Genomic DNA, 17,770 nt, shown 5'->3' with positions numbered 1-17,770 from the left:
GCAGGGCATCCTTGCTCGAGTTTAGCACTGTCCTCAGACCTGCAACAGTGCCTGGCACACAGCAGACCCCGGGCAAGAAGTTGTCCCATGAATGAAAAGCCTAGCAAAGAGGCCGGCACTGACATTCAGTGGACATTCTCAAGTGGCAGCTTTTGTCCCCCCAAAAAAGGTACAGATTGTCAGACCCCTGGGGACACAAGGCCAGATCTGGAGGGAGGCAGTTCTGGCTTGGAGTGGTGGTTTTACCCTTACCTCTGCACGCTGGGGTTGGAATCTGGATTCGCCACTTTGTCTTTATTTCTCTGGCCCCGCCCTCTCCCCACCCTGCTCCCAAACCGGGAGGTCAAGGGTTAACTCTAGGAAGCCCCTCATCACCTGGATGGGACTGGGGCAGGGAACTTCCTGTTCCATTTTCCCGGAGTCCTTCCCCAGGCTGGCCAAGGCTGGCTCTGGCCCTGGAGTCCTCAGAGAACGCCGCAGCATCTCTGCCTCTGTGGTGGGGACCCTGAGTGGTGAGTTGGAGGGAGGCCTAGGGTGCCGCTGCCAGGACAAGCACTAGGGGCTCGCAGCAGCTTGGGGAGAGCAGGCAGGCTCCAGGCCGTGGGGTGGAGGGGGGCCTAGAGGAGAGTCTTGGGAGGATGCAGGCGGGTCTGTTCTGGGGAGCGCCAGCCAGCTCAGCGGACCTGTGGAGATGGGGGCATGGGGGCGGCCACAGGACTTCCTGTGACACTGAAGAAGGACGCAGGCTCCACGTGTCCCCGGGTGGACTGACTGGCCTTGTCCACTCAGCCCAGCAACAAAGACCAGCGAATCCAGCACCTGCCGACTGTTTCCAGGGGGAAGGGAGTATTCCCGGCAGAGGACCCCACCTTTTGCCCCCTCCCGGCTCTTTGCTCTCGCAGGGTCTGGGTGGGTCCCGTGGCCGCACCTTCCCCCCCACCCCCCGGCTGATCCAGCCGTGCCAGTCCACTGCCCAGGCTCCACCATTCGCTGGTCAAACGTTGGACGGTGGGGAAGAGCCTCCCCCAGCCGCTCAGCCCGGTCCGCCCCCGCGGATGCGCATATTCACAGGGCTTTTGTCCTGGAGACCGGGGGAGGGAGAGGCGCTCTGGAGCCTACTTGCCTCAAATTCCACCTTCTTAAAACCTTTTGCAGAGACCTCACCTGGAGGTTCCGGCCTCCCGGTGTGGCTAGGCCTGAAGGCTGGAATTTGGAATCCTATTTTTTTCTGGCCCGTGCTGTGGCAATTCGGCTAAGGCTAGGAAAGCGGCACTGGGCGGGGGGGCGGGGAAACAGGCCCTTTTCGGTTTCCGAGCTTTTGCACAAAGGCCTGGACCCACATTCTCACCTTAAGAGCCAATCTCAGCTCCACCTGGTGTGACCTTGAGCAAGTTGCCTGTCGTTCTTGAGCTTGGTCCTTGCCCTGATCACATGGAGAAATGATGGCTTAGCCAGGGCGGGAGCGCGACCGAGCGGGCCCAAGGGCAGCACCGGGCAGACACGCACCCGGGATCTGCCCGCCGCTGCTACAGAGTGACTGATTATTTTGCACATTACTAGAAACCAGTGAAACAAAACCCCATTTTCTTGAACATTTATCAAAGACCTTTTCTGCCCTAGACATTGTTCTATGCATCCCTTAATTTTTACAACTTTGAGGTGGCCATGATTATTGCCGTTTTGTTACTTCTCCTAACCAACACTGAGGTTTGCTGGATGAACCCTCATCGACCCTGTCGCGGTTCCTGCTCCCGGGCCACGGGGAAGAATCCACTCAACTCTGATTGGAGCCCTGGCAGGGGAGAGACCGGGAGGTGGTGTGCTGTGGGGTCCCAGAAGGGAGGCACCAGTGGTGGGAGGAGGCTGGGCCACAGGAAAAGCCCCACAGGGCGGGGGCAGGGCGGGGGCGGGGGTGGGGGTGGGGTGGGCTGCAGATGCCAAAGTGCAGGATGGAGCCCAGGTCAGAAGGGCCACTGTGGGGAGGTGCAAGGGAGGTGGCAGAGGGAAGTGGAGGAGTTGGGGAGATGCGGGAGGCTGGGCAGATGGTCAGGAGCTAGGCCCCCGTCATGTTTTAGCATCTTGTCCCTGTCCGTCTCTGAGCCAGGCTCACAGTTCTGCATTCTTCACCACGCCCAGCACCCCACCTCACTCACTGCACCTGAGAAGGAGGTTCAGAGACCCTGGGGCCTGTATTAAGGGGGCTCAAAGAACTGTCCAAAATTCTCCACTAGGCTGGCTTCTCCCTGGTCCCTCCACCAGGGGGAAGTTGCCCAAGGCTGGGTTATTGTCTTGGGCAAGTGTCCGTAACTCTGAGCCTTAGTGTCCTCACCTGTAAAATGGGTCAATGATGGGCCCAACACTACTGTCAGTCACCGTGAGCTGTGGTGGTCACTGGTGTTGTAATCAGTGACAATGAAAACAATAATAGCTAGCACTTACACACGCCTCCTGTGTGTCCACTGCCACGTGTGGGGCTCTGCTCTGTGCCGTTTAGGTTGGTGGGAAGTGGTGCCTTTCTTCCCTTCCCCTGCCTGGGGTGCCCACTGGGTGTGGAGGGTGGGTGGGTTTGGGGGAGGCTCATTTGCAACCCTGACAGGGAACAGGGGTTGGGGGGTGGAGCCTGGGTCTCCATGTCTATAAAATGACCCTTGTCTGAAATGAGCCTCTTCAGAAAACCATAAGCCTTCTGGGCTCAATTACTTGAGCCGGGCTGAATTGAGTCCCCTGCTAGTGAGGCTGAATTTTGGGAGGTTCCGATTGGTAGCGCTGGGCTGCCCAGACAAGCAGGGAGCCCTGCCGGGGTGGACTTGGGAGCAGCTGGGAGGAGGGGGCTGGTCCCGTGGAACCAGTGCCCCCTGGTGGCCAGATAGAAACAATGACTTTTTACCGCTACCTGGACCCGCGGTTGGGCTGGACTCCCCAGAGGGGTGATGGAATAAATGAGGAAAGAGTCCAGAATTTTTTTAAAAATTATTTTAGGGACCACTGCAATGGAGTCTTGCAGTGGGGGAGAGAGATTGGATTCAACTCCCCAGAATTTTTTATTTAGGAAATTAAGGAAGGGAAGAGAAATGACTGCTTTTCCCTCCCAAGCACTGGCTCCTAAGGACGTGCCCAGTAGAGGCTGTTGGGCTGAGTGAGGCCAAGTGCCTGCCTTAGGGACTCCCCTGTCACAAAACTCTGCAAGCTGCAGTATAGTCTCCCATCTGGGGACCCAACCACCCAGGCCAGATCCACCTCCCTCAGCTCTCCGGAAACCTCTGTTCCCTTTCCATGAACACCCACTTTACAGCCGGCCCTGCCTTGCTCCATGCTGGGGTTGGGCTGCCCCGTCTCAGCTCCCTGGGCTCAGCCGACTCTCAGCCTCTGAGCTGGGACTGTGGAAGGGGGGATCGGAGCACCAGGGGGAGCTTGGCCCTGCTCTGCTCAGCTGATCGGCACTTGGCCTTGGTCTGTGAGAGCCACCCCCGGAGCCATAATGTGAGGGTCAGGGGGCCTGGTCAAGGAGGTAGCACAGGCATGAACTTCCCCCCACCAGCTTTTGATTTTGAAAATTCTCAAACATCCAGAGAACTTGCAAGCGCAGCAGCATCTCTAAGAACACAGACATTTCCTACGTACCACAGGACTAGAAGGCACTTCAGAAATCGGCAGTCAGCTCTGGTATCATCTAGTGCCCAACCATGCTCAAGTTTTCCAGCTGACCCCAGAATGTCTTTTAGAGCCTTTAAGAAAAATAAATAGATCAGGATCCAAAGTTCAGCCACTTGGGTGAGACGGCTCTTTACGCACCTCCAAAACAGCGCACGGGGCACTTGATTTTATGGCAGACACCGAGGGACACGGGCCAGTGGTTTCCCAAACATCCTATCTTGCAGATTTGTTTAGTTGTTTCCTTGAGAGGTTGTTTGACTTGTTCCATATTCTTCGCCAGGCCCTATGAGCTGGAAGTTGGGTCTAAAGGCCGGACTGGATCGAGATTAAACATTTTGACTGGGATCCGTCTTAAAGGTACTGTGCTCCCCATGGCTGTGTCAGGAAGAAGGGAAGGGCAGGTTGTTTCTCTCTAAGCAATGCTCACTTTAACCACTGGGGTAGGGACCATAATACAGAACTCTCAGGTTTTTCTGCCTTTTGTTTGTTGGTAAACCTGAGGCCAGGGTCTGTCCTGCCTGGGGAGCTGTTATCCATGAGCAGCGGGAGAAGCGATTTCTCTGGAGTCCGCTTGGGCATCTTTTAACATCAGTGACCCAGGCGGGGGCTGGCTTCCTTGCAGCAGATACTAACCCGGGGTCTTCAGCTCCACAGGTGTGGGGGCGAGGAGGAGAGAGACCTGAGAGTGGGCCAGCTGCAGGGAGGGGTCCTGCAGGGCGAAGGATGCTTGAAGAACCAATCATGGCTGCCCAGGAGCAGGAGCAGCGAGGGGAGGTCAAACTGGAGGAGGAGGAGGCTGTTGGCCCGGAGTACCCCCGGCGGCCAGAGGCCAGGCTGCGGCCCGAGGTGGCTCACCAGCTCTTCAGATGCTTCCAGTATCAGCAGGACCTGGGGCCACGGGCGTCCCTGAGCCGGCTCCGGGAGCTCTGCCACCACTGGCTGCGGCCAGCTCTGCACACCAAGAATCAGATCCTGGAGCTGCTGGTGCTGGAGCAGTTCCTGAGCGTGCTGCCCCCGCACCTCCTGGGCCGCCTGCAGGGGCAGCAGCTCAGGGATGGCGAGGAGGTGGTGCTGCTGCTGGAGGGCGTCCACAGGGAGTCCAGCCACGCGGGGCCACTGGTGAGAGGGTGGGGGGTGGAGGCTGGACAGCAGTGGGGCATGCAGGGACTTGATCCCCCTGCCCCCCGCAAGAAGTCTCTGGATACTCCACTTTCCACCATCAGACGGTTCCTTCCTAACTCCTTCCCTATCTGACTCCTGCTTCTCTGTCCCATTTCCCGTTGGAGTCAGGAGGACACAGATTGCTGCTCTGTGTGTTGCCTAACATGGATGTGTTTTGAACAGGATTTTAGTTTTAATGCTGGCAAGAATTATCCCCGTGCCGACATCACCTTGGAGGAACAGGCGGGCCCTTCCCAGGTCCCCAGCCACAGCCCCAAAAAGGAAGTGCCCTCAGAAGAGCCTCCAGTCCTGGGTCCGTCGAATGAACTGTCCCCACTGCAGCCAGGACCCACCAAGCCTGCTGAGCTGGGACAGTGGAGACATCCCCCAAGTTCAAAGCAGACGCCAAGCTTGGGTCCCCAGGGGACATTCCAGGCCCTGCAAGAAAGCAGTGAGGAGCTCATGCCCTGGGAGGTGGAGGACTGGATGCATTGGTGGGAGCCGGTGGCCGGGTGGGGCAAGAAGTGGGGTCTCCTCTGGTGACTGGGATGGGAGAACACCAAGATGTCTTCATGGGGCCTCGATGACGGCTACATGTCCTTGCGACCACATGGTGGGGAGGGCTGCCTTCTAACAGCACTTCCTTCCCCCAGTGCTGCCAGCCCCCCAGGGCCCCTCGCCGTGGCCAGAGGAGAATTCCCGAGATCAGGAGCTGGTGGCTGTGCTGGTGAGCCGGGCTGGCACCCTCCCCGGGACCTCCTCTGACACTGCAGTTTTAGCAACGCGCGTCTTCCTTAGTCTAACACTGGCAGTAACTTCGTTTCCCTCGGGTTCCGCAGCCCAGTTCCTCACTCACCAGGGGTCTCTGCTCTTGTTCTAGGAGTCCCTGACCTTTGAGGACGTGCCAGCGAGTAAGGCCTGGCCTGTGCATCCCGGGGGTAAGCAGCCCTCGCCTGGGTTACCGCCACCAAAGCCTCTTTCCTGCCTCAAGTCGCACACCTACCCGAGGTGGCGGTGGTGGTGGATCTTTAAGGCTCATAGTGTCTCTTGTGCCTGGTGTCAACATCAGTTGTGAACTTTTAAAATAGGTGGTCGGGGAAACGATTGTTAATGGGCATGGAGTTTCCATTTGGGGGGAACAAAAAAGTTCTGGAACTAGATAGTGACAATGGTCATACAACATTGTGAGTGTACTTAAAGCACCCAAATTACACACTTTAAAATGGTCATTGTGGTAAATTTTATGTGATGTGCACTTTACTGAAAATAATAATAGGTGGTCAAAAAGGGGCGGCCTTACTCCCCGCGCCCCAGCTGTGCAGGATCCGGGTTTCTTTCCGCTTCCGGGCCAGTCAGGTTCCAGCGATTCCTAGAAGCCCCTTGAAATAGGCCGGACCATCCCTGCTTTTACTTATTTTCCAGGCTTTGGAAGCAGAACCCCAGACAAGGAGGAGTTTAAACAAGAAGAGCCCAGAGGGGCCGCCTGGCCCTCAGCTGTCCCTGCAGAGCCACAGGCAGACAGTCCCGCGGTGCCGGCGGAGCCTCTCGCCCAGCCGCTCGGACTCGGCTCCGGGGCCGGTGACACTGGTGGAGGAGGGTCCCCTCATGGCAGCAGCCAGGTCGTGGAGGTCAACGTGGCCGGGGGCGCCCCCGAGTCAGACCCGGAGACGCAGTTCATATGCACCGAGTGTGGGGGGAGCTTCCCGCAGCTCGCCAGCCTCAAGGCGCACCAGCTGCGCTCGCACCCGGGCGTGCGCTGCTTCCTGTGCCTGAGCTGCGGGAAGAGCTTCGGCCGCAGCTCCATCCTCAAGCTGCACATGCGCACGCACACGGACGAGCGGCCGCACGTCTGCCACCTGTGCAGCCACCGCTTCCGCCAGAGCTCACACCTGAGCAAGCACCTGCTGACGCACTCCTCCGAGCCCGCCTTCCTGTGCGCCGAGTGCGGCCGCGGCTTCCAGCGCCGCGCCAGCCTCGTGCAGCACCTGCTGGCGCACGCCCAGGACCAGAAGCCCGCCTGCGTCCCCGAGACCAAGACAGAGGTGACGGAGGTGCAGCAGCTGGCCGTCCTGTGCTCCCACTGCGGCCAGACCTTCCAGCGCCGCTCCAGCCTTAAGCGCCACCTACGGATCCACGCCAGGGACAAGGACCGCCTCCGCCCGGACTCCAACAGTCGGCCCTTCGCATGCGGCGACTGCGGCAAGGCCTTCCGGCGCAGCGAGCACCTGGTGGCCCACCGGCGCGTGCACACGGGCGAGCGGCCCTTCTCGTGCCAGGCTTGCGGCCGCAGCTTCACCCAGAGCTCGCAGCTAGTCAGCCACGAGCGGGTGCACACGGGCGAGAAGCCCTACGCCTGCCCGCAGTGCGGGAAGCGCTTCGTGCGGCGGGCCGGCCTCGCCCGCCACCTGCTGACCCACGGCGGCCCGCGGCCCCACCGCTGCACCCAGTGTGGCAAGAGCTTCAGCCAGACGCAGGATCTGGCCCGCCACCAGCGCAGCCACACCGGCGAGAAGCCCTGCCGCTGCAACGAGTGTGGCGAGGGCTTCAGCCAGAGCGCCCATCTGGCGCGCCACCAGCGCATCCACACTGGGGAGAAGCCCCATGCCTGCGACACCTGCGGTCATCGCTTCCGCAACAGCTCCAACCTGGCCCGCCACCGCCGCAGCCACACAGGTGAGCGGCCCTACAGCTGCCCGACGTGCGGCCGCAGCTTCCGGCGCAACGCCCACCTGCAGCGGCACCTGGCCACCCACGCGGAGCCGGGCCAGGAGCAGGCCGAGCCCGCCCAGGAGTGCACGGAGTGCGGCAAGAGCTTCAGCCGCACCTGCAACCTGCTGCGCCACCTGCTCGTGCACACGGGCGCCAGGCCCTACTCGTGCGTGCAGTGTGGCCGCAGCTTCAGCCGCAACTCCCACCTGCTGCGCCACCTGCGAACCCACGCACGCGAGACCCTGTACTAGCTTAGCCGGTGTTTCCGCTGGCCTCACCCTGCGCGCACCTCCCCGCGACAGCTGAGACTCGCAGGGATGCTCCTTCCCTCCACGCCCCACTTCTGCCTCCACGTCCACCTTTGTACTTTCCTGCCCGAGGCCTTGCTTCCGGCCTCAGCAATGTATTCCAGATGCCCAAAGTAAAACGGCCTTCTGGAAAGCGGCCCCTCTTTAAGTCTTTGTGAGTCTACCAAAATGCCAACCGTCATCTTTCCCTCTGGCACGGTGACATCTTTCTCCTCCATTCCTGCACCTTTTGTAGCAGCCTGCATGGGAACAGGCAGGAGGGGGGAGTTTCGCCAACCAGAGCGATTGGGTAGGGGGCAGGGTGCCAGCCGTCACAGCCAGCTGTGGATCAAGGAATCTGACCCTGGAATCTTTTCTCGGACAGAGTCTACCCCTAAGTCTGTCCTGTGCGAGGGCAGAGTACTCTCAAGTCACGTGTGCCTCTTTAAGTTTAAATGGATTAAAATGGAGGCGGGCGCGGTGGCTCAGCCTGTAATCCTAGCACTCTGGGAGGCCAAGGAGGGAGGATCACTTGAGGTCAGGACTTTGAGACTAGTCTGAGCAAGAAAGAGACCCCCCACCTCTACCAAAAATAGAAAAAATTTGCCAAGCATGGTGGTGCCTTCCTGCAGTCCCAGCTACTCGGGAGGCTGAGGCAGGAGGATCACTTGAGCCCAGGAACTGGAGGTTGCAGTGAGCTACGATGACACCACTGCAGCCTACCCACGGTGGCAGATCAAAGACTCTGTCTCCAAAAAAAAAGGAATAAAATTTAAAATTCCAGATTCTGTATTACTATGGGAAAGGTCCAATTTTTCTGGAATGTTGGTAACTAGTTCAAACTGCAAATGCTCACAGATAAACCAGACCCGCCTGTAGGCCAGTCAGGCCGTCTGCTGGGGACCTGCTCACCACCACACTCCTCGTAACCAGAGCTGGTTGGGTGTGTGTGCCCTGCCTTCCTGCTCTACCCACCTGCTGCCTTGGCCTGCCTCCCCCTGGTGTTCAGATTTTAAGTCACGTGACTTCTATTAATAGTAAAAACCTAGGAAAGAAAAATAGTGCCCCCCAGCCCCTGAGCACACACACTTCCTGCCTTAGTCTGTGGCTATTCAAGGACAAAAATATTGTGTCTTAAATATTTCCACACCCCGCCCCACCAGCCCGCCATGTAACTGTTGCTTGACAAATGTTGAAAGGGACGAAATTCATCACTCAGAGCTCAAGAAACTGAGGGAGCTCTGTCCCAAAGTCTGGCAGGAAGAGGAGATGATTCTTGAGCACAGTTGGGCAGGAAAGCTCCAAGCCTGAGGAAGGCCCAGCTCTTTGGAGGGTCAGAGGAAGATTGGGGTGCAGAGAGTCACCAGATGTCACAGAACAAATTCATCTCATGAAAGACCCTGGAGAACATTTCCAGGAGAGAGGATTAGTCAACTACTAGAGATTGAGAATGAGCAGTTCGGAGCGCCCACAGCATTTAACGCGTGTATTGAGCGCCTGCTGCATGCCAGGGACTGCTTGGTTATTGAGGGGAATGAGGCCTGAAATACAAGGGAAGTGCAGCCTAGGAAGGACAGGGGAGGATGGCCCAGCAGAGGAGACAGCATGTGCAAAGGCCCTGGAAAGGGAGCAGCTTGGCAGATCTGCGGGGGCCTGGTGACATGGGCCAGACAGGCCAGGGCCAGGGATCGTTCACAGTAGGAAGACCCGGAGAGGTTTTTAGGCAGGGAGATATTTCATTTTTAATAATAAAGTCATTTAGGCTTTGGCTACTGGCTGGAAATGGCTTGAAGAGGCAAGGCCAGGAACACTAGCTAGGAAGCCACTGCAGTTACCCAGGCTCACAGTGACAGTGGCCTCAACAGGGCAGTGAGGCTGTGAGAGCCCCTGGTGACCTCAGCACAGTGGGAAGGTTTTCTAGGTAAGAAGAAGCCAAGTGGGGGACATAAAGCAGAGGGTGAGTGGAGATTTGACGGGGGGCAGGGTGTCACTCGAGACGCACAGGGTAAGGGTAGAAAGAGCTTGAACATGGTGGGGAGGAGATCCGAGCACACAGCCAAGGACAAGGAGAGGCTTGGTCAGGACCTGGCAGTAGCGGCCCCTCAGAGCCAGGGGCTCAGGCCAGAGATGTGTCTTCCGGTCTCAAAGGGCGGTCAGAGGAATCTCCAGGATGGGAAGGAAGAAAGACTGGGGACGCTCTGGGGCTTTGCAGAACAGAGCTGCCGGATTGGGCTGCCTTCTTCCTCAGGAAGGGGGCAGGGCCAGGGGAGCCCAGCAGGACCCCTCCCCCCCATCACCTCCCTGCAGCCCTGCGAGGCCTACTGGGGGAGGGGCTGGAAGCAAGAAGGGCCCCTCAGGATTGTCAGGGTCACTGTCCAGCCATTTCCCCTGCTCGGCTTCCAGCTGGCCCCGTGGGACTCATTCCAATGGCGCAAAGAGGCCAGAGAAAGGAGTGGCATACTGACCACTGACCGCCCGAATGCCCTTGGTCTGTGCGGCCTCCTGGCCCCTGGGCCGAGCGCCTCCCCGTATCCTTCCACACACCCCAGCAGCTCCTCCCCAGACACCAGTGTTTCCTCCTCCGGTCTGTGTGCATCGGCCTGGGGCCAGAAGTGGGACAAGAGTGAATGTGGCCTCAGAAATGACAGGTGCTGCCTCTCCCCCAGCCTCGCCCTGAGTGCGCCAATGTCTGCAGGTGCAGGCAGGGATGAGGCCTCCTCCCTCCTCTGCCTTCAACCTTGGCAAGTGGGGCTGCTCCTGAGTCCCCTCTGCTCTGCCTCAGCCCAGCTGGAGTGCTGAGGGGAGAAAGGGGGTGTCACGAGATGAAAAACATGGGGCCAAAGCCCCCTCCCACCCCAGGCCCCTGCTGCCGCAGGAGCGGGCGTCCAGGGAGCCCCTGCTGCGGTGGGCAACGCGCTGGCCCAGCTGAAATCCTCCGGGCCTGTGACTGACTGTGGTGACCAACGTCCCCTTGTAGATACGAGAGGTCAGGCGGCTCGTCCTTGCTCATCCAAGGCTGGAAGCCCGGCCTGGGTCCGTCTGACCCATGTCCTCTGCCTGTCACCGTGGGGCCCTCTGTCTCCCGCCTGCCCCAGCCCTCCACCTGGGCCTGCGTGTCAGAGAGGGCTCAAGGCAGGCGCTGGATTCCATTTAAGCTTTTTATGCAGACACTAGGGCGAGATTCCAGGTCAGACTGCAGTAGGGAGGTGAAGCAGGGTGGGGGCGTGGTGGGTGGGATGGGGAGAGGGAAGGGCCACGGGAAGGGGTCAGGGGTGAGCAGGGGGGCAAAGGCCATGTCAGAAGATTCATTCTGAGAACTGGGGACTCAGGTGTGTCAGCACGCTCCTCAGTCCGCCTGGCCCGGCTCCCTAGACCTGGAGGGATAACTGGAGGACCCCTGCCACGCTGCAGCAGAAACGCTCAAACACGTTGCAGATGGCCGTCAACGCAAGGGCCACCTTCTGGGCACAGGCTGACAGCTGCTTCTGCACCCAGGACAGCGCGTCCTGCCACCTCTTCAGCATTTGCTCCATCATCGCTTGGAACGAGGTCAGCACCGCCTCGGGCCCCTGGGCCGCTGGCTCTTGTGGGACGGAGGGCCTCTGCACCCTGCAGCGAAGTTCCCCCCTTGTTTCTTGACACAGAGGAGCGGACTCCTGCGGAACGGGGTTCCGTCCGAGGTCTGGAGGGCAGGGGGGAAGGAGGTGCAGCCCAGGCCCTGACCCTGCCAAGGCCTCTCAGTCTTTGCATGAGTCTGGGACACAGAAGCCACAGAAGCTGGCTTCCTGCCCAAGCCCCACAGACACAGACAAGAGGGGCTTTTCCCAGAGGCCCCAGCCCGAATTCCCCTCCGTGGCACAGCCATGACACTTGTATCTGCCCGTTCGCTGATGGCTTCTGCGTGTCCCCCAGCCCACTGGGGCTCAATCTTGGGTTGAGTTGAGGGCGGGGATTTGGCCACCGTGTGCTGGGGGAAGCTGGGAGTGGCAGCCCTCATCTCAGCGTGCGGGGCTGGGCACACGCTGGCCCACACCTAGAGGAGAGAGGGCAGGGGCTGAGGGAGAGGCCAGGGGGCTGAGGTGGGCCCCTCAAACTCACCAGGTCATCAGTCAGGTAGTCAGTTTCCAGGACTTCAAGCGAGCTCTCAGTGAGCTTGTCCTGGGAAGAGGAGGGCGCCGGGAGCTGCAGGCCTGCTTTTCCTGCTGCAGTCCCCACTGTTACCTCCCAAGGGTCCAGATGAGTCACAAGGGGACCAGGAACCCAGACCCAATAACCTGGGGAGCCCATGTCCTGGGGACTAAGATTTGTGGTGGGGGTGGGGGACGCCTTACCTCCAGCTCTGCCAGGCTGGACAGGACCTGTTAGGAAGGAATGGCTCAGCTCAGGGCCCCGCCCCCTCGCTCTCGGCGGTCCTCAGCCCCCACAGCCCCGAACCGGGTCCAGCCAGGCGCCTGGGGGCTGGCATTGCGTTGTGCCATTAGTGTTCCATGGGACCCCCCCACCACCCCCATGCACTCGTCTGCCCGCAGGTGTTTGGCGAGGCACCAGGGCTGCAGGCTTTGTCCAGTGTAGGGGTCACCGAGCTGAGCTTCATCATGGTCATCAGGAAACCACTCCCCATGTTGTGGAGAGCCTGGGGGTGGGGACGTCTGACCTGGAGCCTGCTGGTCCATGGACCTACCTGTTTATGTGTTGCGCTTTGACTTTGCATAGCATCCATGTATTTTTCTAAGGCCTGGCACTGTGAAGAGAGGCAGAGTTGGAGCCAAAGGGTCCCAGATGGGCTAGAACGTCCTCAGCTGCACAGGCTGAGAACCCAGGCCCCACCCAGCAGCCTGAGCACGCGTGAGGAAGAGCCTTACCATTTTGTCCTTCCAAGTCTTATTGGCATCAAAGTTGAGCTGTGGGAATAACAGTTACACTCAGGCCCTATGTGACGCCTCCCCCACCCCCGACAGACAAGCTGCACACACACACACACAAACATTTGCAAGGATGCAAGAGAGTTGGCTGGGGGAGGGGCTTGTTAGGGATTGGGGGGCTGCACAGTGGCCATTCCTCTTTGAGGTGCTTGATTGAGATTTGGGGGTACCAGGTGGGGTCCACCCTGTAACCAGCCACTCCTCCCAATTGCGAACCTGCCGGCCCACAGCACTCTGGCCATTCTGCAGACACCTGGCTGGACCCATGGAGGCAGGAGGTACCCCGCAGACTTCCCCTGGGTCCAGGTCTTAAGGCCCCAGGCTGGTTGATGGCTGGACATGCCTGGCTTCCCAGCCTGCTGAGTGGTCAGTGCCACTCCCAGATTGTGCAGGGCCCCTGTCTGCACACTTTGAGTCAGTGATGGTACCATCCTGCCAGCTCAATTTCACATGAAATAGGGCAAAAAATATATATATATACTATGCCAGCCAGTGGGAATAAGCCACTTTCCAGATCACCCCCTGCACCCTGGAAAAGCCCATGGTCACAGGTCCCAGAGCTCCCTGCAGGACTGGTCGGCCTCACCTTTGGGGTGGGGGCATGGCAGGGGAGGGGAGGTTGGAGGGCAACCCAGTAGGGAGAAAGGGACACCCAGGCCAGTGCAGGTCCTGCTCTTGGGCTGGCCCAGCCAGGCCGGCTCCTGGGAGGAGCTTTCTGTGGGGAGTTTCCAGGAAGGCACCGCCCCTCTCCCCAGGCCGCCCAGGTGTGAGGGGCTGGGACGGTGTTTCCTCTCATCCCACAGACCTCCACAAAGGGGTAAGGTCTAATTTCTCGAAGAACACCTTATCCCATAGCTGCACGGTCACTCAGCGTCCCTGACCTAGCCCTGGCACACACGCACACGCACACAGGGAAGTACTTAGAGCACACGCCAATTTCCAGACTCCTACACACAAGTGCACCCAGTGTGGCCCCCGGAAGCTCCCTCCCAGACTAGCGTTGGCCCCACAACCAGGGTCTCTGCGTGACGTGAGAGGCCTGCAGCAAAACGAGCCTGTGGGGCTGCTAATCAGTGATGACCCAGAACTTTAAGAGGGTGACAGCCGAGCATGCACCCCGCCATGCTGGGGCCATCAGGGACTGGGGCTCGCCCACCTGTGAAGCCCGCTCTGCCCCCCCCCCCGACAGTGGCCTCCCCAGGGGGCCGGGGTGAGTGGGACTGAGCCAGGGGGATCTGGAGGGGAGAGCAGAGTTGGCACCCGTGCTGCTGGGGGGAGGGGCACGCTCTGGGGCAATGGGGCTCCGGGCTTGTCCCCATCACCTGCTCTTACCCACCCTGGAGTAGCACTTGGCAGCGTAGGGTTCTAGGGGAGGAACAGGTATGAGGAAAAGTGTCTTAGAGAAGCATCCCCCCACCCCGGCCCCTGTCATTAGCCTCAGGGACCCCAGCTCCCTCCTGGGATGACCCAACAACCCAGCCCACCCCACTGAGACAGTCACCTTCTCCCCCCTGTCCTCGTCCTAGTCCTCTCACAAAGGCCAGCTGGCTGCCGCTCCAGGAGGTTTTAGCGCAGAGGAGGGAGGGGCTGGGGGCGGGAAGTTCCTGCGCTCAGGAGCGTGAAGTCAGCGGAGTGGGGCTGAAGTGCAGGGCGTGCTGACCAGGTCCTCGCATGGAGGGGTCCTGGCTCCAGAGTCCAGAGAAGCTTTCGTCACAACTCCTGGTCCAGGGGAGGTGGCCCTTGAGGCCAGGGGCTGTGCAGTGAGGCTGGTGGCCATGCGGGTCAGCCTGCAGGAGGCCTGCGGGAGGCCTGCGGGACAGGATGGGGCAGCCTACTGATGGCCCGGGAGACCAGGTGGTCCTGACCTCTCCAGGGCCAAAGGGCGCCGAGGGGCAGTGATGCTGAGGCAACCTGCAGGCTTCTCCCAGCACCCCTGGGTCTGACCCTGGGCCACTTCCTCCTCACACCCTACCCTGGGGGCGAAGCCCGTCCCAGCTCAGCACACCACCGTCACCTTGCCCCCTTTCCTAGGGCTGCCCTAACAAGCACCACGACACGGGGGGATGACCAAAGAAGTCTGTTCGCTCGCAGTTCTAGAGGCTGGACGTCTGAGACCAAGGTGTGGGCAGGGTGGGGTCCCTCTGTGGGCCAGGAGGGGAGGGTCTGTTCCAGGGCTCCTTCGCTTGCAGGTGGCAGCAGTCGTGTGCACACGGCCTTCTCCCTCTGTCCCCGTGCATCTATCCAAATTTCCCCTATCTTTTTTTTTAAGATAGTCTCTGTCTGTTGCCCGGGCTGGAGTACCATATTGTCAGCCTAGCTCACAGCAACCTCAAACTCCTGGGCTCAAGCGATCCTCCTGCCTCAGCCTCCCAAGTAGCTGGTGCTACAGGGGCGCACCACCATGTTTGGCTAATTTTTTCTATTTTTAGTAGAGATGAGGTCTCACTCTTGCTCAGGCTGATCTTGAACCCCTGACCTCAAGCGATCCTCCCACTTCGGCCCCCCAGAGTGCTAGGATTATAGGCATGAGCCACTGTGCCCGGGCAAAATTTCCCCTTTTTATAAGGACATTAGTCATATTGGATTAGAGTTCACCCTGATGATGTCATTGTAAATTGATGACCTCTGTAAGACCCTATCTCCAAATAAAGACACATTCTGAGGCACTGAGAGTTAGGACTTCAGCATAGGAATTTGGAGAGGACAGAGTGCAGCCCATAACACCCCTGAAGAGGACCCAGAGAGACAGAATCCATAAATCACACTTCCTTGGTGAAAGTTTCACTTGGGTTAACTAGACACCATCTGTCACCTTTCTGCCACTTGGGAGTCCATTCAGTTGTCTGAAACCTCCTTTCCACACGCAGGAAGTCCGGATGCCATCTCTGCATCTAAATCCCAGAGCAGGAGAGAGAAGGAAGCTGCTCCTGCACCACCCGAAGGTAATGCCCAGGGCTGCGTCTCCCGGAGGCAGTCCCCTGACCCCACCCAACACTTGACCCCTCCACGACCATCTTACAAAGGCCACCATGTGAAGGCATGTTGTATTCTGTTCCCGATTGTACCATGTTTTTATAGCTTTATTGTGATGTAATTCACAAGCCATGCAATTCACCCATTAAACTGCACAATTCAATGCATAGTGTTGGGTAGGGACAGGGGTATGCAGGTGGCAAGGCAGGTGACGGGGGATGTGGTCAAGGGCCGAGGGTCAGGACCAATAAAAACAGAGAAAAGAAACCACAACAGCAAGGAATTGAGGTTAGGGACTTTCCCCAAGCGGGAGCATGCACAGAAGCTAGGAGTTTATGACAAAAGTAACCTTTCCGTCATTAACATTGTAAAACTCACACCCCACAGTGCCGTGCCAGTTCCAGAGCCAGCCATACAAGGACAGAAAATGGGAGGGTACACGATTCCGGGAATCTCTACCACTTCCCTGAAAAGATATGAGTATTCCCCCCTCCCCCAATCAACCCTGGATTCCAGCATCTTCTGCAAAGCACAGCAACTCAGATCTGTCCACTTCCTGCCACCAAACTTCACCCCAGGTCCACCAATGCACAAAAGAATTAAAGGGATTTCTCTCCAATCATTTTTATTGTCCTTCTGGGTGTGGCTGATACATTTCTAAAATACAAGTTTCCCTTCCTCCTTCTTGGAAAGAAAACTGACAGAGGCCCAGACGGCTTCCTGGTGGTGTGGAATTCTCGCTCATTGACTGGTGGAAGATGCCTGGCTTCTGTCCTCATGCTGGTCTGGTTGTCACGAGCAACTGGGGGCAAACTCCCCTGGTCACTGGGCTCCAAGAAGCACCGTGGGGTCACTGAGGCTGGATGGCAACCTACGAAGTGGCCCACTCACTAAGCGACTCCACCCATAGTGAGGTGGACACCTCTCAACCAAGACTGTCACTGTGGTTCTGTAGAAAATATATGGAGATTGGTCCCTGGAAGGGAGAACCCTGCAGAGCCACAGAAATGCCACAAGACTGCTGCTGCCACCCCCCACTAGTTAAATGTAGATTCCTGGCCCCTAGAGTGAGGGTTCAAGGCAAGGGCATGGAATCTGCATTTTTAAGTTTCCCGGTGATTCTGACGTGGAATATTCTAGAAGTATAGTTCCGGGGACAACGATTTAGATTCTAAATCTGTGGGGCGTGAGAGGTGACTGAGGTGCCCCAGGTTCCACTCACCCCTCACCCAAGAACTAGAGCCACCCAGGGGTGCCAAGGATGCAGCGTTTGGGCCTGAGAGAGGGTTGGGTCCACTGTCTTCCCACCGGCATTTAGCTGATGGGAGCCAAGCTGTTCTAGGGAAAGACGCCAAGACTGCAGGGTGCGGGCAGGGAGAGGTTCATGAGGGAGAGGAGGGTGTCCCATTGAGTGGGAGGCAGTTCTGCATCCAGGGTGGCATCCCGGCTGAGTGGCCTGGAGTGGGGGTGACCAGAAAGGAGGGCAACGGACTCCGGAGTGCGGGGGTCGTCCGTGCGCCCGCTGATGACACCCTGGACGTGGGGCATGGGTCCTCAGGGGTGGTCTCCGGGCTGGTCCCGGTCCCGGGTCCCCACCAATGTGGCAGTGACTGTAGTGGGAAGCTGCGGGAGCAGGACAGGGAGAGAAGCCCCAGGAAACTCGGAGCTGCGGGTGGGAGCGGGGCTGGGGCTCCGTCTCCCAGTCAGGCCTGTCCTCTAACGACCCACGTGGACGTGAAGCGGTGCCGCCAGGCGGGGCGGGGCTGGGGAGAGTGCGTGGACGGCGCTGCGAGAAAGGCCATTCCGGGAAAAGGAGGGTCCTGCGCCGGCAGCGCTGGCCGGGGGCCCGGTTCCTCTTCCCAGCGAGCGGCAAGTGTGTCCAGTCCAAGGCCCAGCCCTGCCCCTCACCCGCCATCTTCACCCCAACCCGCGTCCCGCCCTGTCCCCAGGCCCGGGAGAGAAGGTCCGCAGCGCCCCCTAGCGGCAGCCCGGCCGGGAGCGAGGCGGGCGCCCCCTGGCGGGCTCCGGAGGCGGCGCCGGGACCGCGTCCTCCCCGCCGAGTCG

General features: G+C 59.2%; 2 protein-coding genes across 2 annotated transcripts; one reads left to right on the top strand and one right to left on the bottom strand.

Annotated features, from left to right (window-relative positions):
• Nucleotides 1–384: 384 nt before the first annotated feature.
• Nucleotides 385–7,825, top strand: ZSCAN10 (zinc finger and SCAN domain containing 10). The gene is made up of 7 exons (XM_012647601.1): nucleotides 385–516; nucleotides 2,009–2,015; nucleotides 4,322–4,773; nucleotides 4,999–5,266; nucleotides 5,478–5,542; nucleotides 5,696–5,753; nucleotides 6,238–7,825. Exons 3-7 carry the CDS (start codon nucleotides 4,378–4,380, stop codon nucleotides 7,773–7,775), a joined length of 2,325 nt encoding a protein of 774 aa, XP_012503055.1. The 5' UTR covers nucleotides 385–516; nucleotides 2,009–2,015; nucleotides 4,322–4,377; the 3' UTR covers nucleotides 7,776–7,825.
• Nucleotides 7,826–11,179: 3,354 nt separating this feature from the next.
• IL32 (interleukin 32) lies at nucleotides 11,180–17,621 on the bottom strand. The gene is made up of 8 exons (XM_012647521.1): nucleotides 17,615–17,621; nucleotides 14,070–14,098; nucleotides 13,850–13,968; nucleotides 12,493–12,595; nucleotides 12,143–12,169; nucleotides 11,910–11,969; nucleotides 11,682–11,844; nucleotides 11,180–11,493 (listed from the first exon to the last, which is right to left on the bottom strand). Exons 1-8 carry the CDS (start codon nucleotides 17,619–17,621, stop codon nucleotides 11,180–11,182), a joined length of 822 nt encoding a protein of 273 aa, XP_012502975.1.
• Nucleotides 17,622–17,770: the final 149 nt, after the last annotated feature.

This window comes from Propithecus coquereli, unplaced genomic scaffold (assembly GCF_000956105.1).
Source record: "Propithecus coquereli isolate 6110/MARCELLA unplaced genomic scaffold, Pcoq_1.0 Scaffold27, whole genome shotgun sequence".
Classification (NCBI taxonomy): domain Eukaryota; kingdom Metazoa; phylum Chordata; class Mammalia; order Primates; family Indriidae; genus Propithecus; species Propithecus coquereli.
The sequence above is the reverse complement of the archived record's forward strand: the minus strand, read 5'-3'. Positions and strand labels throughout refer to the sequence as shown.